This window comes from Lycorma delicatula, chromosome 1 (assembly GCF_047948215.1).
Source record: "Lycorma delicatula isolate Av1 chromosome 1, ASM4794821v1, whole genome shotgun sequence".
In the NCBI taxonomy this organism is placed as follows: Eukaryota; Metazoa; Arthropoda; class Insecta; order Hemiptera; family Fulgoridae; genus Lycorma; species Lycorma delicatula.
The window spans coordinates 175341708-175365604 of NC_134455.1; the positions used below are offsets into that span (position 1 = coordinate 175341708).

The 23897-nt window shown below is 28.1% G+C and overlaps 1 protein-coding gene across 7 annotated transcripts in view; it reads left to right on the top strand.

Annotated features, from left to right (window-relative positions):
* The window catches only part of LOC142325579 (type-1 angiotensin II receptor-associated protein), a 100315-nt gene extending 77317 nt beyond the window's left edge, over positions 1–22998 (top strand). For 6 of the 7 annotated variants that reach the window (XM_075367540.1, XM_075367495.1, XM_075367530.1 and 3 more), the window contains exons 7-8: positions 10095–10301; positions 16955–22998. In XM_075367540.1, the coding sequence (XP_075223655.1) occupies positions 10095–10201 (107 nt within the window). In that variant the 3' untranslated portion in view covers positions 10202–10301; positions 16955–22998. Of the gene's footprint in view, positions 1–10094; positions 10302–16954 lie in introns of those variants that run through there. The other variant, XM_075367548.1, reaches the window with a different exon arrangement.
* The last annotated feature ends 899 nt before the right edge of the window (positions 22999–23897 follow it).

Consider the following 23897-nt stretch of genomic DNA (forward strand, 5'->3'; position numbering starts at 1 on the left):
CATTTAATTTTTTTTTTCATTAACATTTTCAATACAGATACAAAAATAACATAAAAAAATAGGTACCATTTTTACTTAACTGTAAAACCTATTTACCTTAATTCTATTCTGTAAATCTATTATATTAATTCAAAAAACATCACATCAGAGAGTTATTTATCATGAAACAATTTAACTCCAACACTTTCATTTTATCATAGATTGTTCTGAAAACTAGACCTATTTGCAAGAAAACTAACTGTAGCCTAGTGCTTCTATGAACACTTCCAGTAGAACTGTGTAAGAAATCCAAGAAAACAAGTCAGAAAGCTTTAAAATGAAAAATTGGCAGTTCTCCAACTTTTTCTTCAATCTTCTGAAGTAGTTCATTTATGACACTCATTTAGTTACTCTTATAACAGACAGTCTACTCATTTTTAATCATACAGTGCTACAGTGCCACACTTCCCCTACTTATTACACTCTCTCTGTAATCTTTGTAGACTATGTATTTCAGTCACTTTACTGGATGTGAAATTTTTTTCTAAGTATACTTTGTGTCTAGTAAACTTTCATGTAACTTAAATTTTAAATAGTTAGTGTTAAATGATATCATCATCTTGTAAATAATGATATCGTCCTCTTTCCTTCACTTTGAGACTCTAAGTTCACATTGAGTCACAGTACACTGCTGGGCTAGAAAGGTATCATTGTTATGTTTCCTTCATATACCGCTATAAAAGAAAATTTATTTTCCTCATAGTTTTTTAAATTAAAATTATGCATAACAAAAAAATTTGGTGCTTATTACTGCAATTTCATGTTACCAAGAATCATTCCTGAATAATACCTGTATTGAAAATATTTCATAAAAGCTAATCTGAATTTTTCAGTTTAACATTTTATTTCATTATAAAAGTATAAATTCTATATTTTAATTGTTTTGCTGTTTTTCTTTTAATTAAAATTTCAGTTTAGGAGACTGGTTAAAAAGCTTCAAAACTGCAGTGTAATTTTCATTGATTTTTTCCTTTTTATGTCTGAGTTTTATTTTTCATTAATCCAGCATCTGTTCTGCTTGTGTTTTCATGTGAATTTTTTATTTATCAAATAGTTACATAATACTCTTGATTGTTAAATATCTTTCTTTATGTCAGAAATAATAATAACAATAATTGTTTTTACTTCCTTGTACAAAGTAAAGGAAGTATTGTGATCGTGAAAAATTTCAGTTTTCAGATTTTAATGGAAATATCAATTTTGACTAGTTTCAGCATGACATCTTTATGTTCATATGTATCTCACACAACTCAAAAACAATTACCCGTAGGATGTTGAAATTTTGGATTTAGGACTGTTGTAACATCTAGGTGTGCACCTCCCCTTTTGATTGCAATCGACTGAACCAAAAGTATCCAAAAAAGCCCAAAATCCAAAAATGTTTAGATTTTTTACTTTTTCTTAACTGTAGTAATAAGCCCTCATTGAGAGATTTTCAACGATATAAGCGGTTCTTATTTTCATTGGTTCCAGAGTTATAACCTAATGAAGTATTTGGATGTTAAAAGGGAAAGCACATCGTTTCAATCAGACTTCATCCTTTTCTTTTTAAATATGTTGATTTATTAGTAATTATTAACTTCTGATTGTAAAAAAAAAATGTACAATAAATAATAATTCAATAATAACTATAAAAAAATAATATCAGAAGTTATTAATAAAATAATTTTTTTTTTTACTTTTCATTTTTTTTAAATGTGTATATGAGATTTAATAGACGTACAAGGAAGTTATGTGGTGTCCACATCAGATTTTTTATAGTTGAATTTAGTTTTATGGGTTTTAACCAAGCTGGTGACATTTGTTAACAGTGCTTTCAAAATTATCTTCTTTTTGTACAAAGCTTATTTTTAGAACAAAAAAATATGTGTCTGTCTTAATTTATATGTAATGTGTCTTCTGTAAATAAATTTAGAATTCTTCTGTTAAGGTTTTTAAATACTGTGGGTTGGTACGTAGTATGTTATCAGAATGTTTTAAAATTAGTATTCACTTTTTAAATTAATTAAGTAAAATTTCATTAACATTTTTACATACAAATCATAAATATTACTATCTAATATTTATGTTGGTAATATATTTTACCATCATATATTAGGTTGGAGTATATTTGAATATATTCAAATATATGTCAACCTCAACCCACCAGGTTGGTCTATTGGTGAACGCATTTTCTTTGGTAGTCGAGAGTTCCAGCATTCAAGTCCTAGTAAAGTCAGTTATTTTTACCCAGATTTGAATACTAGATCTTGGATACCGGTGTTCTTTGGTGGTTGGGATTTAATTAACCATACATCTCAGTAATGGTCGAACTGAGACTGTACAAGACTACACTTAATTTACACTCATACATATCATCCTCTGAAGTATTATCTGACAATAAGTACCAGAGGCTAAACAGGAAAAAGAAAGAAATATATATCAACCAATATCTATTTTAATTAGTATGTATTGTTAATTAAAAATCAGGGAGTTTGTAAGTTTGAGCCATTTAGTAGCCTTGCACATTGTGAATTGTGCACAGATTTAAAAAATTCTACTGTAGTGCCATTTTTTATAAACAGATTAATTCTTCTAAAAAAAAAAATGTCAAACAATATACTACTTCATTTTAACCAGGTGTTTAAAACAGTATGTGTAAATGCGTATATATTTTGATAAATTTCAGATGGTATTTTATTAATATTTAACCCTTTCACTGATTTATTTAGCCTAAATTAAATAAGTAGATCCCTTCAGTGCTTAATCTAACTTCAGCTATGGTTACTATTTTTTACTCCTTTTTTTTTTTACTGTTGTATAAAAACAGCAGCTTACAGCTGTTCATAGTGGCAGTGTTTTTTTTACTATTTTTACCTTCTTACTTTACAAAAGCTGATATTTTTTGTTATTAGTATAAAAAAAAATTGTGTTTTCTATTTTAAATTGGTAAATTATTATTTAAAATTGTACAAATAAATTTTTATTTGTGGGAAATGAGTAATTTTTGTAGCCTTTTGTTTGTTTTTGTGTGCTTGCTAAAAGTTTTTGCCACAATATTTTTTTTTAGTTTCAATAATTACCTGCTGCTTATTTTGATATATTTGTTTGTTAATATAATTCTGTAATTTAACATAATTTTAAGTTACAAAATATAAAAAACAAAGTTAATTGTACAAAAATGTAATACAGCTGCATATTTTATGGAAATCATAAGTATGATTTTAAAGAAATTTTCTCATCTTTTTATAATTTTTTTATGTGAACTATTTTATATTAGGGGAAAATAAATACAGAATAGTATTTATAATTATATAATTGTGCTAAAATGTTTTATTTTGCCAATAATGCAGTCAGTATGGAATTGAGCCAAAAATTAATGAGCAATGAAAGTATTAAAATAAAATTGTGCTTAAAAGTAAATTAGTGGTCAGTTATTGTGAACAATATGAAATAACATGAGTAAAAGTGAAAAAAATTTAATTTTATTGCAAAATATAAGTGGCCAGAAATTTAAGTCGTAAATAGCAAAAATTTAAGTCACAAGTTGCAAATAACTCATGTACAGTAATTTTCCTGAATTTATTGATTATTTTGATACTATTCTGTAGTGCATTATATGTTTAGGTCATAAAAACAATCTGCCTGCTGTAAATTTATAACTGATTCTATTCTTTTTATGTAAAATTATGATGTGAATGGTAGATCTAGTGAAATTTATTATCAACCATTAAGTTTATGAAAAAATGGGTATCCATCAGGGCAATGGATACCCATTTTTTAAGCGTGGCAGTCAGGGCGACTGCCACGCTTCAAAAGTTCAAAAGGTTTGCCATGGACAATGGAGACATGGTTGCCTCAACAGCAGAGTGAATATTACAGCATTTCAATCTGTCATTCATCAGTTTTTTAGGTATTGGCAAAAGGAATTCAGTTCAGTTGGACAATTGTAGTGTATTTCTCTTGTTCTATGCTTAACCAGGAAATTAATATTGAGAAATGTATAAAAGTTAATTCAGTTCTACAATATGAAAGAATTTTTATGGAACTCATGTTTACACAATAAATCACTACATGAAGAAGATGTCTAGGATAATGTAAAATGTATTACAAGTTTGTGTAACTGTTCTCCAGTAAATAAGAACCTTAATATTATACACTTAGCTAATCTTTCTTGTACTGAGATGACTTCTCAAAAGTTTGTCCCAGTTTTCTTTACACTAGTTTCAGTTGATGAGTATTATGCATCTAATTCATTTCTTATCATTTGGCTAAAACTTTGTACTTTGTTTTCACTTGGTTCAAATGTCATTTCGTTTTATACTCTATTGCCCTCTGAAATCAATTCAAACACAGTCACTTTTTTTTAACTATGTTATAAATTAAATTAAATGCAACCACAGCACATGCATGGTTCATTGTAACTGTTGTTGAATGGCTGACAAACAAACTGAATCACTTGTTGCTAATAGCAGCTACTCTCTCCCAAATATGCCATGCAGAGTAGTTTGATTTGTCTGCTGCTCTTGAATTTGCTTTGTGTGGAAGCTAAGGGCAATAGATACTCACTTTTAAAAAATTTTAAATAAATGAGTTTTCATATATAAAATCAGAAGCCTACTATTAGCCAGTTTTCCCCCATCAGTGACAATTTTAATTTAAAAAATGAATGTGAAAGTTGTTTCTTTTTAGATTTAGTAACATGTTTTTATAAAAAATAAGACTTAAATTTCAAAAAATAAGGACTTAAATCTTTACTGAAAAGAATTTTATTCACATTGGATACAAGAGTATATATTTCGGACCAACACAAAGCAAAGTATGTGAGAGTTGATTTCAGTCACAAACTCAAACATGTCATTTAAGAAGATATTAAAACATATTTTGATTAGTGATATAATTTGGGCATTTCTCGAAACAAAAAATCCCTTTCAGCATGCCAGAAGGAATAAGTAGATTTCACTAGTGCGAAGTAGGGGATAAAAAAGATTTCCACCATAAAGTTAAGAAAAACTTCAAATTTACTCAATACAACAATGGTTGCATGGGAAAAAAGTTTCACGTGTTTAGTATACAACAAACCCCATCTTCGTACAATTCCTGCAACATTTTGGTCATCCCTTGCTGTAAGGATTGGTCATATCAAAAATTGTTTCTGACAAAAGTTTTAGGTAATGGTTTAGAGGAGGACTAATGACCACTTTAAACCGATTTGATACTGTCCCTATCAAGGGAGATATGATTTTCTTTTAGTCTTCAAAACCCCATTTTTTCTGTCCCCTGGGCCAACGATTGGTGATAAAAAAAAAACTTTACTTAGATAAGTTTTAGCCCCTTATCCAAAGTATAGTACCTTTAAACAAATTTGATATTTTACTTAATAAGAAAGTTATAGCAATATTGTTTTTTTTTTAAATCCCCCATTTCCAACCCTCCCCCCACATGGTCTGATTTTGCCCATTAACGAACTCACCGAGATTTTGGGTCGGTATATTTTATATCAATTTAAAAGTGGTTGGTGCAAAACTACAGCAGTTATCATGTTCACAAGAAAGTGAAATATATATATATATAAATGTATATATAAAAAAAATAAACTGACAGTGGTTTTGGGGTCTGGAGGATGTGAAGCGCGAAGATATGTCAAAATTTTCCAGAAGTCAAAACATGGTACCCACTACAATAGGTATCTATAGCTATCTTATGAAATCTACCTAGTAGTTTGTCATTAGTCTCTCTAAATGGCAGAAAACAAATTCAGATGCTCTCACCCTGTAAGTTCACATACTTTGTGTTTTGGAACAATTAGAGAATTTTGATTATGGAAACATCCCTTGGATCTCTACAATATAAGCAGTAATATTTTGTTGGAAACTGATTTGTCCAGTTGTAAACTAACATTGTGATAAGAGAATTGTTTTGCTTCATGGCAAGACCAGACTTTATTTATTTTATCATTCAATTTTGTTGAAATTAAGAACATCCCATATTGAGCCAAGACTTAGAATAGGGAAATCACCTTCAATTTCTTTGGCTGGATGATCTTCTCACATTAAACTAGTTAAATGATGATTATTTTATGCTGAAGAGATTAAAAGTTGACTAAATGATTGGCGACTAAATAAAGTGGTATATGGAAAACTATGACTAGGTAAAGCCTTCACCACTGACGTCAATTCAACACTATACAAAATTTTAAGATTGTACTTAACGTGATCAAACTTTATAATTAATTTTTTAACTTTGTGAAAATTTGTGCTGGTTCTGCAAAAAAAGTTAGTAATTTGAATTATGTGTATTTATTGTTACTTAACATTAATAAATTAGTAGTTATAAGAGTATTCTATCATGATACATTCTAGGCCAATTTTAGTAGTTTTGTGTTTGAAACCTTTTCTTGACTATATTTTTCAAAAACTGTAAAATATTTTTTTCTTGAAAATCTGTCTAATGCATTTACCATTAAAGATATAAGATTGGAACCATTTTTAATCAGCTTCCTGATCCAGAAAACTAGATACTTTTATGTCAAAATATAAAATTCAGAGTGTTTGTCTCAGACTTTTATAAGGAGTATCTTGAGTTGTAATTGCTAACACTTTTCCCATTCCTTCTTAGATAATTAAGTGTCCTTTGCAAATTGTATTCATCTACTCCTTCCCATGTCTGTCTCTGCCATTTCAGCTGAGGTTCACATTCGAGTGAAGTCAGTGACACTCAGATATCAAATCGTAACCCACTGGGTTGGTCTAGTGGTGAACGCATCTTCCCAAATCGGCTGATTTGGAAGTCGAGAGTTCCAGCGTTCAAGTCCTAGTAAAGTCAGTTATTTTAACACGGATTTGAATACTAGATCGTTGATACCGGTGTTCTTTGGTTATTGGGTTTCAGTAAACCACACATATCAGGAATGGTTGAACTCACACTGTACAAGACTACATTTCATTTACTCTCTTACATATCATCCTCTGAAGTATTATCTGAAAGGTAATTACTGGAGGCTAAACAGGAAAAAAAGATATCAAATTGTGCAGTTGTTTGTTCATTTACTTCAATTAAAAGCTTTACAGAAAACATTGTATGTAAAGAGATCTTTCAACATATTTGTTTAATTGATTTATAAACACCTGTATTATAAATGATATAAGAGTGAATAAAAAATTATCTACACTTTCACCATAACATATTTAAGGTTGTCATACTGCTTTCTGTGTGTGCATGCGTAGAGTTGGTACGACTGCTGTGACATGTGTGAAATTTGATCTTGATCTGGTCATTTGCCTTTTGGCTATTTCAGTGTAAACATGTCTGCTCCACTGGCAGTTTTCACCAAGGATGAACAATGAGCAGTGATCCAATTTCTCTTGTGAGAGGGTGTGAAAAGGGTTGAAATTCATCATAGACTTCTTATCACAATACTGGAAAGTGCTTTATCATGTAAAAGTGTTTTTCATGGATCGAAAAAATTAAAAGTGGCCGGACGAGTGTGAATGCACAAATAGGGAACAGGACACCCGTCAACCTGCACCACAGATGACAAGATCAGTGAGCCCAAGAGATAATTCTGGCAAACAGGCGAGTTTCCATTGATGAAGTAGCATCTTCTTTGAATATCAGTCATGATTCTGCTCATCAAATAATCTACGAGGAGCTGAGCTTCTGTAAAATTTATGCATAACGGATACAAAGACAGCTTACTACAGGACAAAGCTCAAACGTGTTGACATCTCCTAACGTTTACTTGATCACTTGAACAAGGAAGGCAACACATTTTTGAATAGAATGGTCACTGGTGATGAAAGTTGCTTCATCACTATGAGCCAGAATATGGATTGGAAACACCCTGGGGTCAGCGATAAAGAAAAAAATTCCAAGACTAAATCATCAATAGGCGAGATTATGCTAACCTTTTTTGGAATGCAAATTGACCTATACTGTAAGACTTCATGAAAAAGAGGACTATGTTCAACAGCACGAGTTACAGTGAAATCTTCAAAAACAAGCTGAAACCAAAGTCACAACAAATGTCAAGGTCTGTTGTCAAAGAAAGTGTTATTGTTGCATGACAACATCTGCTTGCACATGGCTGAAACCAAAGTCACAACAAATGTCAAGGTCTGTTGTCAAAGAAAGTGTTATTGTTGCATGACAACATCTGCTTGCACATGGCTTCCCACACCATACAAACCATCAACAAATTGAATTTTGAGGAAACACCCTCCCTACAGCCAGATCTTGCTCCCTCTGACTTTCATCTGTTTGAGACGCTCAAGGATACTTTGCAAGGTCATCAATTTTCTACAGACTTACATGTGCAGGAAGTGGTGCGAAAGTGGCATTGCGACAAACTGAAACCCTTCTTGGAAGGAATACAAAAGCTTGTACATTACTGGACTAAGTGGATTGACAAGGAAAAGTGTAGATAATTTTTGACTTGCCCTCATATTTTAATTAAAACCCATAAAAAAATTGAAAAATAAAAAACCAAAAATAAATTTCAAATAAAAATGTAACATGTGAAAGGGGATTCATATTCCTTTCTCTGGGAGGATTACCACCCTGAAATGCTTTTGCATTGTAATTAAAGAAATTGCCAGCAACAGTTTTCTAAAGCCCACAATGTGTTTTATCCAAAAGCCATTGGTTTTAATATAATTTTTTTATTGTTTTTTTGAAATGCTAGTCTTGTACTTTAATCATTGATAAAATTTTATCATTTGTATATATATGTATATATATTTTTTTTTACGTATTTTATTTGTTAAATGGTATAATGATATACCTACATGTAATGCAATGCAATGATATACTCAGCATTCTTTATAACCAGTTAAGTACAAATTGTCTCCCTACTTTGCAGACTTGGCTCCTTGTGATTTTCTCTTATTTCTGAAATTAAAATCAGTTATGAAAGGATGCCGTTTTGAGATTATTGATGACATTAAAGGAAATACGTCACAGATCTTAAAGGCGATTTCAAATGAACCTATCCAGGACCGCTTCTCAAACTGGAAACAACACTGGGAAAAGTGTGTGAATAGAGGAGTACTTTGAAAGATTCCAAAAATAAAACTCGGTTATTTTCTCAACAGATCTCGTATTTATAATTCTGTTAACTATTTTATTTATTATCTGCATTTTTAATTGTAGAAAATTAATTGTTTTTTCTTTGTTCTGTATGCTTAATCTTTTGTTTGATGTAAATGAAAACCTTAAACATTGTTATTTGCCTAACCATATAACAATAATAAATAAATAATATTATTTTCAAATATTTTTTTCACTTTACCGTGTTGACTGCAATGTTTTCTAAGAAATATAATTTCTCAAAATAGTTTTTCTTATCATGTATAAAATAACATTAGTAATTGATACTGCTAATCCAAGAAATTTCTGTAACGTAATTATTTCTTTGGGCCCTATTTATCACGTACAAATGCATTTATTATATGTTTAAGTAACTTATAATAACAGATTTGGACATTTGTATAAAACTGTTATTTAAGTGTAAAAAAAATGATTTTCTTTTCTTGTAAAACTTATAAATATTATATTTCTTTTAATTATTACCATACTGCTATACTTTCAAATAGTTGTTCTTTCTTAGATGGTTAATTCAGCACCAAGTTCAAGGCTTGGGTATGAGAATGTGGTATATATATTTGGACCCTATGAAAAATGCCATCCCTGTCTGGGATTTGGATCGAGAAAAAGATGCTATCTGACATGGTAGTCCTCCTGGTTCCACAATTAATACAATCAAAAGTGTATCATACATTTTTGTCTAATTATTTTACATAAGATTTTTTTTTTTAAGAAATAGAGAGTTTGTATATATGTAAAAAAAAAAGGTTTGTTTGGAACATGAAGTCATTGTGTGGGATGGTGTCCATTCTTTGTGAAGCAGGAATAATATTTAGTTTTTAGTAAATGTTAAACATTTGTATTTAGGTTTTAATGAATGCATTGATAACATGTTCTGAGTTCACTGTTAATGTTACAATTCATTGCATTAAAATAATTTAATTGAATTAAGAACCAAAAAACATCAATAATTCAATTTTCTCATTATGCAGGTCAAAACACATCTACACCTGGAGGAGGGCCAAGAAACTCATATGAAGATATTGATAGTGTATCACCACACCATCAAAGTGTACCACAAACTGTATTCGGTAATTAACTGAATTATTTCTGTCCATGCATCATACATGATCTATACATCATATAAGATGTTAATCCATCACTTCAACATAATGTCTGCAATTTTTCATCATAAAGAGGTAATGTACTGAAGAATTAATTACAAAAAGGTCATGTAAACAGTTTTTCTTATTTTTCTGTTAAATGCAAAACAAGATTTCTTGTAATTTAACAAGAAATATTTGTAATTTGATTTTTTTTTTAATTGCTCAATTCTACTGGACAGAAACAATACAAGTTTTTTTTTTTATTAATCATTTCACTATGAAGACTGGTGCTGTATCAGTATGCTTTATTCATCATTAATTAATTATTCAAAGCACTTAAAGAAGCTTTGTTTTCTAAAAATATGAAAATCGTAAGTGAAACTTTAGAATTGAAAAACTTATATTAATTTGGATTTTGTGTTGTGCAGTATTATAAGATATTTGTGAGTAGAAAACAGACAGATTGGTCTTTCAGATCATTCCAACACATATATATCATTATTTTAGTTCAAAATAACAAATATTCTCTTAATTCAATATTTAACTATGTAAATTTATACATTTAAAGATGTATTACATTCTAGTATAATCGTAGTAATCTAGTCTGCGTGGGACTGCAGGATTGACATATCAAAAAAGACTGGACTTCAAGGTGTTGAGGATTTTGCAGATAAATTGGCAACTCAGAAAAAAAATCTAGGCTTGTATATAATTAATTACCGATTTATGAAGAAAACTGATTATTATTCGAAGTCAATATTTTAGAAGAAATTTTCTGTTATAAAATTAATCAAATTGTTTTTGTTTACAAAATTTATTTATAAAAAAGAATAGATTTAAAAAAAGGTTACTAAGAATTAAACATCTTACCTGATTAATATGTAAAATTTTCCTTAAAAATATCACTTTGATTTCTTTAAAAAAAAAAGTGTAATTTTTTTTAATTTTAAATATTAAAAATTTCTTTCCCTTCTTCAATTTCTTACCCAACTTTTCCTGCCCTATTTTCAACAGTAAATATACTCCAGCTTTTTTGTTTTGTTCCTCAGCGTATTTAAGATATCTGTTTACAGCTAACAGTACTTAATCGAAACACATGAATATGTCTTTCTCTGTTGGTTTCTTAACAATTTTGATATGTTCTGATTATCAATAATAATATCATCATCAGTAAATATTGTGTCTTCTTTATTTTCTTCTCTAAGTCAGGATTGTTTTTTTTCTGTGTACTTATTTACCTGTATCTTCTAAATCCACTGAAATTTTAGATAAATTTCAGAAATCTCTTTTAAGGTCATTATTCACCAAGATCTCTATCACAGTTTTAACCAACTAGAGGTAGGTAGGTAGGTAGATTATTTGTAGGTAATAACTCCTATCTTGATCTTAGGAAAGTAACAGATGGTGGTCACAACAGATTCCATGATTTAATGACTGCTTATAGGTTTTCTGCTCACATATATGAAAATAAATGAGAAATTTGTTCGTACATCATAGATGTTCTGTTTCAAAACAGTATGTGCGTAGTAGTAGACAGAATACTGAACATGACAGATTAATGAATAAATAAGTATTTATTCTGATCGGTGCATAAAAATACATTATATAGATGACTCAATATAAGATAAACTATAAATATAAAAATAAATTATAAGATAAAAAAAATAAACGTGTTCGTATTAATTACTTAAATACAAACACATAAAGTAAAGTGAAGGTGGATACATTAAATATAAAAAATTACTCCAGAATAATTCACAATTCAGATGCTACTAGTATATATACTTAAGTACATGTTGAATGGGATACAGATAAATCATGTAATTTTTTTTGTTTCCAATTAGTATTATTTAAAAATGCATCAACAGAATAATATTGTTTTCATAAAAGAAAATTTTTAATTATATTACAAATAAATTGGTGAGAAGATTTTTCATATGGTTCAACAGTTTATTAAAAATGGCAATGGCAGCATAATAAAGTCCTTGCTCATAAACTGAAGTATTCTTTGTTTATTCGAAACAATTCCTTTATGTGATTTGGTAAAGGTGGATATTGTAATTTTTTAAGAGTAAGTGACCATATTTTTTACCCATATTTGCACATTGATAGATATAAACACAAGGATAAGTCAAAAAATTCAATTTTCTAAATATAAGTCTACACAATTCAAACTTATGGGAACCAGATAATTATCTGTTTGCTCATTTTGTTTATCTTAAACTCCACCTGTACTTGTATCATAACTCATTCTGATGTTCTACTTTTTGGGGGACCCCCAAGAGATGACATTACACTTTATACGAGGATATATGTAGGCATAATAAACATTTAATGATAATGACAAGCTTAACATTTTGTTAAGGTGCTTCACAGCAAAATAGTACTTCTTATTTTGTTATAAATGAAATCAATTTGATCATCTCATCTGAACTTGTCATTTAATAAAACAGAAATTTTGTTTTTTGGGCTTCAAAAATACAATAAAGGTTATCATTAATGGGAATTCTATACATATGATCAGTAATATTACATCTACCTTAGAAGCACAATGTAAAGATTTTATATATATATATATATATATATATATATATATATATATAAAGTTATATGGTTACAATCTATTCAGTAAATAATTTTCTTGATAAGTTAATTTCTTGCATATCAAATGGAAATAAAAATACTCTGACAACTATGTTGTCAGCTTTTTTTACAATTTTTTTTTATTGAGTTTTTGATAATTGTAATATCCATAGTACAGTACAAAACCATATTCAAAAAGGTACCATTTGCAAACTTCTTATCAACAATATTTTACTCTTAATTTCACATTGGTGTAATTGTTTTCACATTTAGCAACCAATCAATACTAACACAAAAATAAATAATCATATGTGTGTATTCCTGTGAAACCGCCCTTGTATCAGTCTACGTCACCATATTTATGCTGATACCTTGCCATACCTTATTCATGAGGGTCACCTTGAATAATAATGAGAAAATGGATCAAACAATTCAGTGAAGTACATAAGAACATCCATGATTTTGTATGTTATAGTGAAATTTGTTGCTTGATCAACCTAAAAATTAATTTTCACAAATTTTTCCCTTGAATTGTCTTGTTCTCTGATGTGTTGAACCACTCTCTATGAAATTGTGACTGTGAATTGTGAACTATTAGCAAACATCATGCTTAGTTTTGGCAATGTGTTGCTTCATGGCAATCCTTTCCCATATTGCTGTTATAACCCTGGACATCTCATCTGGCTGAGAACAAAACGAATCATGCTCAGCCCACCTAGTGATTTTCATCAATCTCCAAACCTTAGGTTCCCTTCCAGCCAGCATTTTTGCAGCAAAAAAAATTACATGATTGATTAATGTGTTGGACATCATGGTGAACACTACCTTTTTTTCACAGTTTAGATACGTATGTATTTTTTTTATGAATATAGGCAAAGTGAAGAAATAAATTATATTAATAATAAACTTGTTTTCACTACGTACAAGGGACATTCAATAATTAAAGAAACAAATTGATTTAGAAAAAACTGTGTATTTTTACAAAATGAAACTTTTACTACTCATCATAATCCCCACCAATATGAATACATTTGTCCCAACAATGAACTTGTTTTTAAACCTGATGCAAAGAAGTCTTTGTCATGTTGCTAACAACAAGACACGAATTCCCACAAATTCTTTGACCTCCTCGTTGTTGCTGCACTTCTTTCTATGTAATGTCTCCTTGAGTGGATCAAACAAATGAAAATCCAAGAGAGCCAAATCTGGACTGTTGGGAGGATGTGTAGTATCTCCCAACCCATTTTTTCAATGGATTCTTGGGTCAGCTGGGTTGTATAAGGGCAAGCATTGTCATTTAGCAATATCACGCCTTTTCTTTGAGATTTGCGACGTTTTTCTCTCATTGCTGGCTTTACTGTTTTCATCAGCATGTCTGACTAGTAGACACTGTTTATCGTATGCTATTTTCCAAATAATCACAAAAGACATTCAACATGACTTTTCCCACTGATGCTTGTGTTCTAAATTTCTTTCTGACAGGTGAGCTGGTGTGCTTTCATTCCACGCTTTGTCTTTTAGACGCTGGTTCAAAATGGTGAAGCCAAGTTTCTTCATACACTAAAATTTTGTTTAGAAAAGGGTCACCTGCCCTTTCATAGCGTCCTTTCAAGTCTGTTTTTCACCTTCAGAAAGCAAAAATCAATTCAAAGCAGATTAAAATATGGACTTCTTTAATTTAATAATACCACTGGCAAAGCCATTATGAGGGATTCATGAAACATGAACTAATTCAGTTTAGCAACCTGACTTCGAAAACAGCATTATAAAAATTAGATGTTTGATGCAACAATACAGCATGAGTACCTTAGCAGTATACTGTATGATGAGTCAGCATATAATTAGCACTCTGATATTTACTTTCCTAATATGCTACGTGAAGTTTGTTCAAAAAGAATAAAACCTACAAAGTACGTATCTCCTTATGATTCAACATATAGCCAAACTATTCTTTGCATTGTTCAAAAACTTCTTAGAAAATAAGTGTTTTGAATTGGTGTTCAGCAGGATCATTCTTTTTTTTTTATTATATCCTACTGGTTTTAAATCTTGATTCTTTAAATGGAATTTCAGCTTGGGGAATGACAAAAAAAAGGAAAGTATCTGGAGAATCGCATCTTTAGTAAAAAAAAAGGTCTGAATTGAATTTGAAAAATAGTCAAAGGTACTTTCATGATAGCTTTTCCAATTACACATACCCAAATTATCTGTAAAAGTTGCATATTTTTATACTTCAGTTATACCAATTTTTCAGATGATAAAACAGCATTTCTGCAGCATAAGAACATTGATCCCTTTTAAGTAAAGTTCAGCCAAGTTTTAAGTGATTGTAATAATTTTTAATAAGTGTATCTCCCATAGTTTCATCATCACTGATTACTTGCTGAATCTTATGTACTGTTTCAGTTTCCATGTTACTCAGGTTTTAGCAATAGTTGTAGTTTAAACACATTCGTTCATCACATCCCAAATGATAACATGAAGAAAGCATATAACACATTTGCACACAAAAACTGGAGCAGTGACTGGTTTTACAGATAAAGCTAAAAAAAAATAAAGAATTTAAATAAATGAAAATAAACTAAAACTAAATTATGCTTAAGCAGTAAGAATTTAATTATAATACTATACCAAGCTCAGCCTCTCTACTCAACCACTTCCAAAGAGAAAAATAAAGCTGGATACTTTTTGAACAAACTGTGCACTCATAGAATAATACTTATTTTCTTAAACTTTTTTGACCTGTATGTTACCATCAGACATACTTACGTTAATATATCTATTTAATTAAACGTAAAATATCTTATTATACAGTAGTTGTAAAGAATAATACTCTATTCTCATCATGGGCAGGATAACTATAAATTTATGTATAATAAACCACCAAGTTATAATATTCGTAATGATTTCCTTAATTTATTAATGCTAATAAAATAACTGGTCTGATAAATCTGTTTGACTGTTCTGGCCATGAACAAAAGTGATCTTATTCTTGACAGTTGTTTGCAAGTAATTTTATTAAACTCATATGTTTTTCATTAATTATTTATAGCTATCAGAATACAATTGAAATAACATAAAGCAAAACACAGCATGAATATATATATATATATATATATATATATATATATATATATATATATGTATAAAACAACATGTCATGAGTGATTCATAATCAATTCCCAGCAAAAACTATTGAAGATAAATTGATGGAAATGTATATATATATACATTCTTCTTATGGTGTAAGTTCATCCTTAAGAAGGATTTTTTTTTATAGGGTTAAAATGGAATAACAGTGAAATTTACTATATATTTTTTTAATTTCTCAGTAATAAATGAGGATATAAACTTGATTTTTGGTATGTGTAATCGTCATGTGAATATCTAAAAACAAATTTCTAGATTTTTCAAACTTCAACCTTGAAAGAGGTGAAGAAAGGTAAAAACATTTTGAACATTGATTGCAAATTTTTCCCATTTCCAACTACACTAAATAAGATATTCACTAAAATTGAGCTTGTAAATACTCTAAAGATAAATATCTAAAAACCATTTTTGGGTTTTTTAAGAGGTGTACAGTGCACAGCACAGCAGTTCAGCCAGCATAGCCACTGCTTCTGTTACTGTATGTGCTACACAATTGGCTGCACCTCTCTTTTTTCTGTTTAGCCTCTGGAACCCACCATAAGGTATTACATCAGAGGATGATATGTATGGAAGTAAGTTAAGTGTGATCTTGTACAGTCTCAGGTTGACCATTCCTGAGATGTATGGTTAATTGAAACCCAACCACCAAAGAACACCAATATCCACAATCTAGTATTCAAATCCATATAAAAGTAACTGCTTTTACTAGGATTTGGACTTTCAAACTCTTGACTTTGAAATCAACTGATTTGCAATGACAAGTTAACCGCTAGACCTGTTGTTTTGTAAGTACTTTAAAAATCCTTAAGAATAAAAAGTACTGTAAAAATCTTTCTTTTTAAACTGTAGTTCAACTGTTCAGCCAAACTCAGGGACATTGTTAAGAAAACAGCAGAAGTAACTGGTGGAGTGTGTGGCTGTCTGTATACTGTAATTTATTATTAATCTATTAACTTGTACATATGTTATTTATATCAAACTATTTGTTTAAATATTTTTTTGCCTTTTTTCAGAAATCATACGAACGCTTTGCAGTTGCTAAATTCTCAATATTTTAGATGTGTTTGATACCAATTAAATCACTAAATCATGACTGGTAGTGCCTTTCTGTGTGATCTTTTATTTATGTGTGTGTAATTGTGATCATTGAATAAAAAGCCAGTGTTTTTTTCTTTTTATAAGACAAATACCAAACTACAATTATAATACAGTGATATGTTTTCAGGTATGTGTTGTGCAATAAAATTAGTTAAATGTGTATATATATAAAAGCTTGAAACCTTGCCTTACTGGAATTCAAACCTGGACATTGCAGGTAAAAGGCTGAGATGCTACCATTCTGCCATGAAGATTGGCATATTTTATTCATACATTTAAATAATCAGAAAGGGCATTCAGGAAAAAAATCTAGTATAAAAATATTGGAAATGCCTAAAAATTGGGAAATTATCATTAAAAAATAAATATGTTATTAATGTAGTGTTTTTATTTTTTATACAAACATCTCAAAAAATTTAGTTGCTTGGACCTAGTTTTGCTTTTTTTTACCTTTTCCCTATTTATTAAAAAGAAATTAAAAATCATTATGTTAATTTATATTTCTAGAAATTAATTGTTTTAAGATCTACAAAACACATTTATTGTTGTATGTTGAATTCAAAGTGCACGGAAGTTTCTGGAAAATAGATTCAAGTTATACCATACTTGCAGGGTAGTAAGGCCCAGATTGTTTTTCATATAGAAAATTATTGTGAAATAGTTTGGGATCAAGTAAAACTAGGGTTTATTTAATTACAAGGCCCAGGTAAATTATTAAATACAGTAACAAACTTATGGATTGAAATTGAACAGAAATTTCTTTCATATAAAACAAGCCATGTTTACATAATTCCAAATTTTTACACTCTGTTTATAATAGATGATATGTGAATACTAATGTTTTAATATTTAAATTCAATTAACATTTTATTAATCAGAATTGCTTGATAAAATTAATTCAAACTTAAACTGTATGGTAGTTAGACTAAGAACATATCAACATTTTTTTCTATTCTATATTTACAAAATAAATTCATTTGTTTTAAATTATTTTCTTCAGTTCCGCTCAGTACATGAAAAAAGTCACATAACAGTATGTAGACCCAACATAACATACTATTTGGTCTAAATTCAGTTTTTTTTTTTTTTTTTTTTTAGAAATTAAAAAGAAAATTTATTATTAACATTGAAAAATACTAACAATGTTCTACATCACAATTAAAAAGAAATAATAAATTTACTGGATGATGTAAACTGATGTAAACTATAAATCTATTAGCAGGAAATTTAACAAGATATAATTAAAAAATATTGTTTAAAGATAGTAATGTTAAACAATCAGTCAACAAAAATAAGATTACCATAATACAGATCTAGATGATAAAAAACAAACAAAATCCTTTTAATTAATCTGGAAGTAATGATTTTTACTTGTAACATCACACTATTTATAAAATATCATAAACTTTGCTTTTGGCCATATCAGATCATTTTTTTTAAGTTCCATAAATTCATAAATTTTTAAGTTCCAGGTGTAATAATAATTACTACTGGTGTTCATTATTACATCAGTAGAAAGTGTTTTCTTTTATTAGAATTAATAATTTCAGGCACAGTTGTTTGTTTTGACCTAAGTTCTGAATGCTGAAATGGTCATCTTCAGATGTTAAATCTTGCTGTTTTTTTTTTAAATACTTTCTCCAGTAGTTAGTGGAGAAAGTTTAGTCTCTTTTAGCTCTGAATGTGAAAGTAAGAATTGAAAAAGTTTTTCCAGAAATTATTTTGGAAAAAACACTGAAATTTTTAATATATAAAAACAAATATAGTTTATGATTGTAGTTTTCTAATTAGATAGATGTAGTAAGTTATGGATGATAGATGTAGGCAGTTAAATAAGTGTTGGTAAGTCTGCCATCTGTATGTACTAATAAAACATAGCATTAGGTCAAAGTAAATATTATAGCATTATTCATTTATTATTTAGAAAATATAGTTAATTAATATTATTGATTAATAAAATTTACCATTTAGATATTTATTGGGGTTTCTAAAACAGTTCGAAAAAAAAAATTAGTCAGCATTATCTGCATCCACAACAGGAGAGTGGGTTGAATAAATCCATTTTCTGAGGCTATAAGCCTGATATATTACACTACACAAAATCATTATCCCAAAAATATATCTGTTATTACAAACTTTATTGATTACTTTTAAAAAGAGTTATGTAGTTTGTGAAATGTTCAATTACAAAAGTTGATTACTTTTGTTTATAAAAGTTTTAGGTGTAATGTTTTAACACACTTGTCAACTGACTTATACTGTAATGCTGCCTAACAGATTCTCAGAAAATCCAGTTTCAATGATCCTATAACTATTTAGTGTTGATACCTAAAGGAGACCTTGGAATTACATTTGTAATGTGTCATTTAGCTACCTTAAAACAAATTCTTTTCTAGCTACTAGTAACACTAAAAGAGTGTTACTAATAGCTCAAATTTAATATATATATATATATATATATAAGTTTAAAGAACATGATCAGCCTAAGTACAGAACAATAAATAAAGTAGGATGACACTTACCTTATTTTGTCATATATACAAAAATGTTTTCGCAAATTTCTCACATCCTCAGTTGTAATCCATTTTTTAAATTGTTCACGTCAAATTACATATTACATACACATTGTCAAAAATATTAAAAATTTTTCTCTTTTTATAAAATGCAATAAAAACTTTGTTATTTTTTTTTTAAATATAAATTATAAAATCAATAATTTACGGTTAAAAATTGAAATTAAAATTAAATGTTTTTTAACATTTAAAATGAAAAGCTAAAAATTACATATATAGAAATAAATATGTAATATATATATGAAATATATATGTACATATATGTATATATGTATACTTTTATCAATTGATAAAAGTATTAAAATTTAAAATTAATTAAATTTTAAATAAATAGGTTAAAATAGAATAAATGTACGTGTGGTCTGGATAGCCAATGTTACATTACTGTACAGATTTGAAATAGATTGATTTATATATTAACAGTGTCTGAAAAAGTGCTGCCAGATCTACTGCAGCTTTTATAATCAATCATGTCATCCTCATACTCATTTAATTTGTTGATCAAATTAAATCTACTTTTTATATTTATATTTATAAAAGGTCTCTAAAATGTCTAAACCCCAATTATTTGCATTCATATTATATTTTTTGATTTCTAATATTTCCAAATTTGTTTGAATATCAGATATTGAATGTTTATTATTAATAAGATAAGATGGTCAGAAATATTAAAGAAACCCAGTTTTCCATTTTTATATTATCTAAAATGTTCAGAAAATCTAGTTTTGAATGAACTAGTAGTTTTTTCTACATAAATATGGTCACAGTCATTACATTTTATTTTATAAATTCCACCCAAATTGTATAAACCATGTGAAGATCTTTAAACATATACTATTACAGAGGAATATGATTTTTAAAAGAATTGACCTTAGAAAAAAAAAAAAAATATATATATATATATATATTAACAGAAGTTCATGAGCCTTCCTAGTTTTAGAATATTTTTGAATATAATATATGAGAGTAATATATAGAAATAAATTATTATTAAGCAATTTTATTGTTATTTTTGTTTTATTGTTAAATAATTATTAATCGTTTATTATTTTTAATATATTTTTATTAATTTATATTTGAATATAATAATTATTATCCTTTTGAATTTTTGTATAATTAAATAGGTTTTTGGGGTTAAGCATGCATAATATATGTTTTAAATATATAAGGAGTATTAAGATATATTTTTATGAATAACATTATTTTATTAAGTAGCACATTAATAGTCAGTAATTGCTGTTTAATATCTATTTAAATTTATAAATATAGTTTAAAAATAATAATAGGGAGTTTATATTTCTGTTAAATAATTAGTATAAAAAGTAGTAGTTATGTGAGAGACTATATCAATAATATATATTTTCTTTTATACTAATGATGTAACAAAACTGTTGTGATCCTTAACCTCAGCATATTTCTGAACACGTTTCCAGTTCATACATACATTTTTGTCTTAGTAATGATGCATTTTATGAAATCTACGTACTTGTGTAGTTGCTGGTGAACTAAATGAAATTATGTTTTGTTTAAAAACAGTTTTTGATTGAACTGGCTTTTGATATTGAACCTTGAATAGTTTAATTGATTTTTATCTGTTTTAGATTTTTCATTTATTTTTATTGATGACTTATAACTATATATTGGTACAATTTGCATTTCTATTGATATTTTATTTGAATAATGTATTAACTTATAAATTTTCACTTTTTTATAGATACTTTTAAAAACAATTTTTCATAAGAATAATTAGTATGTACATTTCATGGCTTTGTCTAATTTTTAAATTATTTTTTCTTAAGTTTTTATCTTACTATAAGTTTTGAATGTAATAATAAAACCAAATGAAGTGAAAGTTGTTAAATAAAGTGATGAATAATCTGAATGAGAAAGTCATAATTTTTGTAATGTTGGAATGTGTAGATTTGATGAACAGTGTACGATGATGATGATGTGCTAAAAATAAGCAAAACTGTTTTATTGTTATATCAAGAAACAGTTTTAAGTTATTCATATCCTTTTTATCTAAGTTACAAAATTTTATATCAGAATTTCTGTGTTTGTATATTATCATAGATGTATTAAAGATTCAATTTATACCATGATTCACATTCTTGCATATCTGTTTCTAAACTACATTACAAATATCAAGGATTAATATAAAGATGATTCATTTATTCAAAAATGTCTTTTTTTTTCAATGAAAAATTGTTGATAGCAATTTTCTGCTCCAGTCAAGGGAAAGTACCCTGAATCTGACGAATTGTGAACCATATGGGTACTCACACTGGAGCGGCCTGAAACACTCCTTTTGAGGATTAGCTACATTTCAAAGTCTGTCTATAGATTTTCTCATTATTCATCTCATTCCCTTATGTTCAATTTCTGCCCTCTATATCTATGAGTTTTTATCAGATGTCTGCTGGATCTATGCTAAAGATGTAGAGATGAACTGTGAACTGTTTTTTATCTGGTGGCTATAAAAATTTCCAATCTGTAGTTGCTGTATTTGTTGGTTAAAGTCAGGCTTTCTAATCCTTTCTAGTACATTGATACACCATATTAAAGTATAACATTGAACCAGACAGATAGTAATTGACAAGATAGTCCACCTGACATCATGAACTTGCATACTGTGATGAATAAATTGTGTCATTCTTTCCAAAGCACTGTGATATCAACTATACAGCATGCCATGTTGTGTCGAATATGTATATATATTATACACAGTTATAACAATATTACATGTAGTAGTAATAAAAAGAAAATTTGTTGCAATTAAATTTTACATTAAATGTAATTTTGTTTGATTGTTCCTGAGCATGATACATTTTTTTTTGTTTTATTATAATGCTTTATGTATATACATAAATTATGATTGTTTTTTTTTTAATTAATCATAATCCTTTATAGTACTCATCGGTTATCTTATTCTTAACTAAGCTTTAACTAGTCATGTTTAAATTGAATGAATTTTTTATTAAAATTATCATGCTCTTTCTTCTCAATATTTTTACAAAATCTATTTTTTAAACCTAGTTCTGCATTTCAGTTCACATTAAGCAATGTGTAAATTACCAAAAAAATTGTTATATACATTAAAACTGTTATATTTTTAAAGAATAATATGTTAAACAAGGTTTTCAGGAAAAAAACATTTTGTTGTGACTTACTGATAAAATTTAAAAATACAAGTGACCAGTCTGTCCAGTAAACATAAGTCTATATGATTTTAGAAGTGTTGCAGACTATTTAGCTTGCGCACTGGATTTTAGTATTTGTATATTAATTGGTTATTAATATTGGAGGTTGGGGCCACATTGCGATAATATATTTTTGTACTTAGTTGTTTTAGTTGAATAAATGTATATAACTTGTTATATAGAATATATGTAAGTAGTAATTTTTTTTGCAGAGTAAATCTGTCTTTGAGCTATCAAACATATACTTTGCAAATACAAGTTCAAAAAACTAGTAGTTTAACTAGTTTAACAGTTATGCAGGTTATAATTGATTTTCCTTCATTTTTATTTTATTAATACAAAAATTTTCAAACACAACTCCATTCAAGCCATTCAGTCATTTACAGACAAATACACTTTTAAAATAATTTATTGTATTTGTCAGTGCTTTGTACTAGCATTGTAATAGATTTTTTACTAATCTTTTTAATGTTGTATCTGTTTTTTTACAGATATTCCTCACACAGTTAGTCACAGATATTCCTGAAATAATGATTAATTTAAACAGAAATAATGATTATTAAAAAACCCAGTACTTGACTCATCAAAAATCAATATGTAGAAAATTAGGTACCTCATTGTGCGATTAAATGAAGTTTATATTTAATTTTCTTGTATATGTTTAAGTTTACTGTTTGTAAATAAAACTCTTAGATCTTACATTAATTGAATAGTAGAAATGTTTTGCTCTTAATTGGATACATTTTGTGCAATTTTAACTATATTCAGCAGAAAGAGACCATTACCATGAATTAATTATTATCACCTTTGTATATTCACTTACTGGATCTTCTACAGTTGTTTTAGTTTTCAGTGAAATAATTAATACCAAAAGCACCCAGTCTATGTTGTGAAGATTCTTCTTTTTTAACTACTTTTCTTATTTAATTATTGATATTATAAGATACATCTATTTTATGTTCTAATGTAATAATGTTTTTAATTCCTTAGTAATTTTCTAAATCTATGTAGTTTTTTCCCATAAATATATTAAATGCTGTAAACTGGTTACTTTGCACCTTTTTTTCAGTTTTTCACAAAAACTG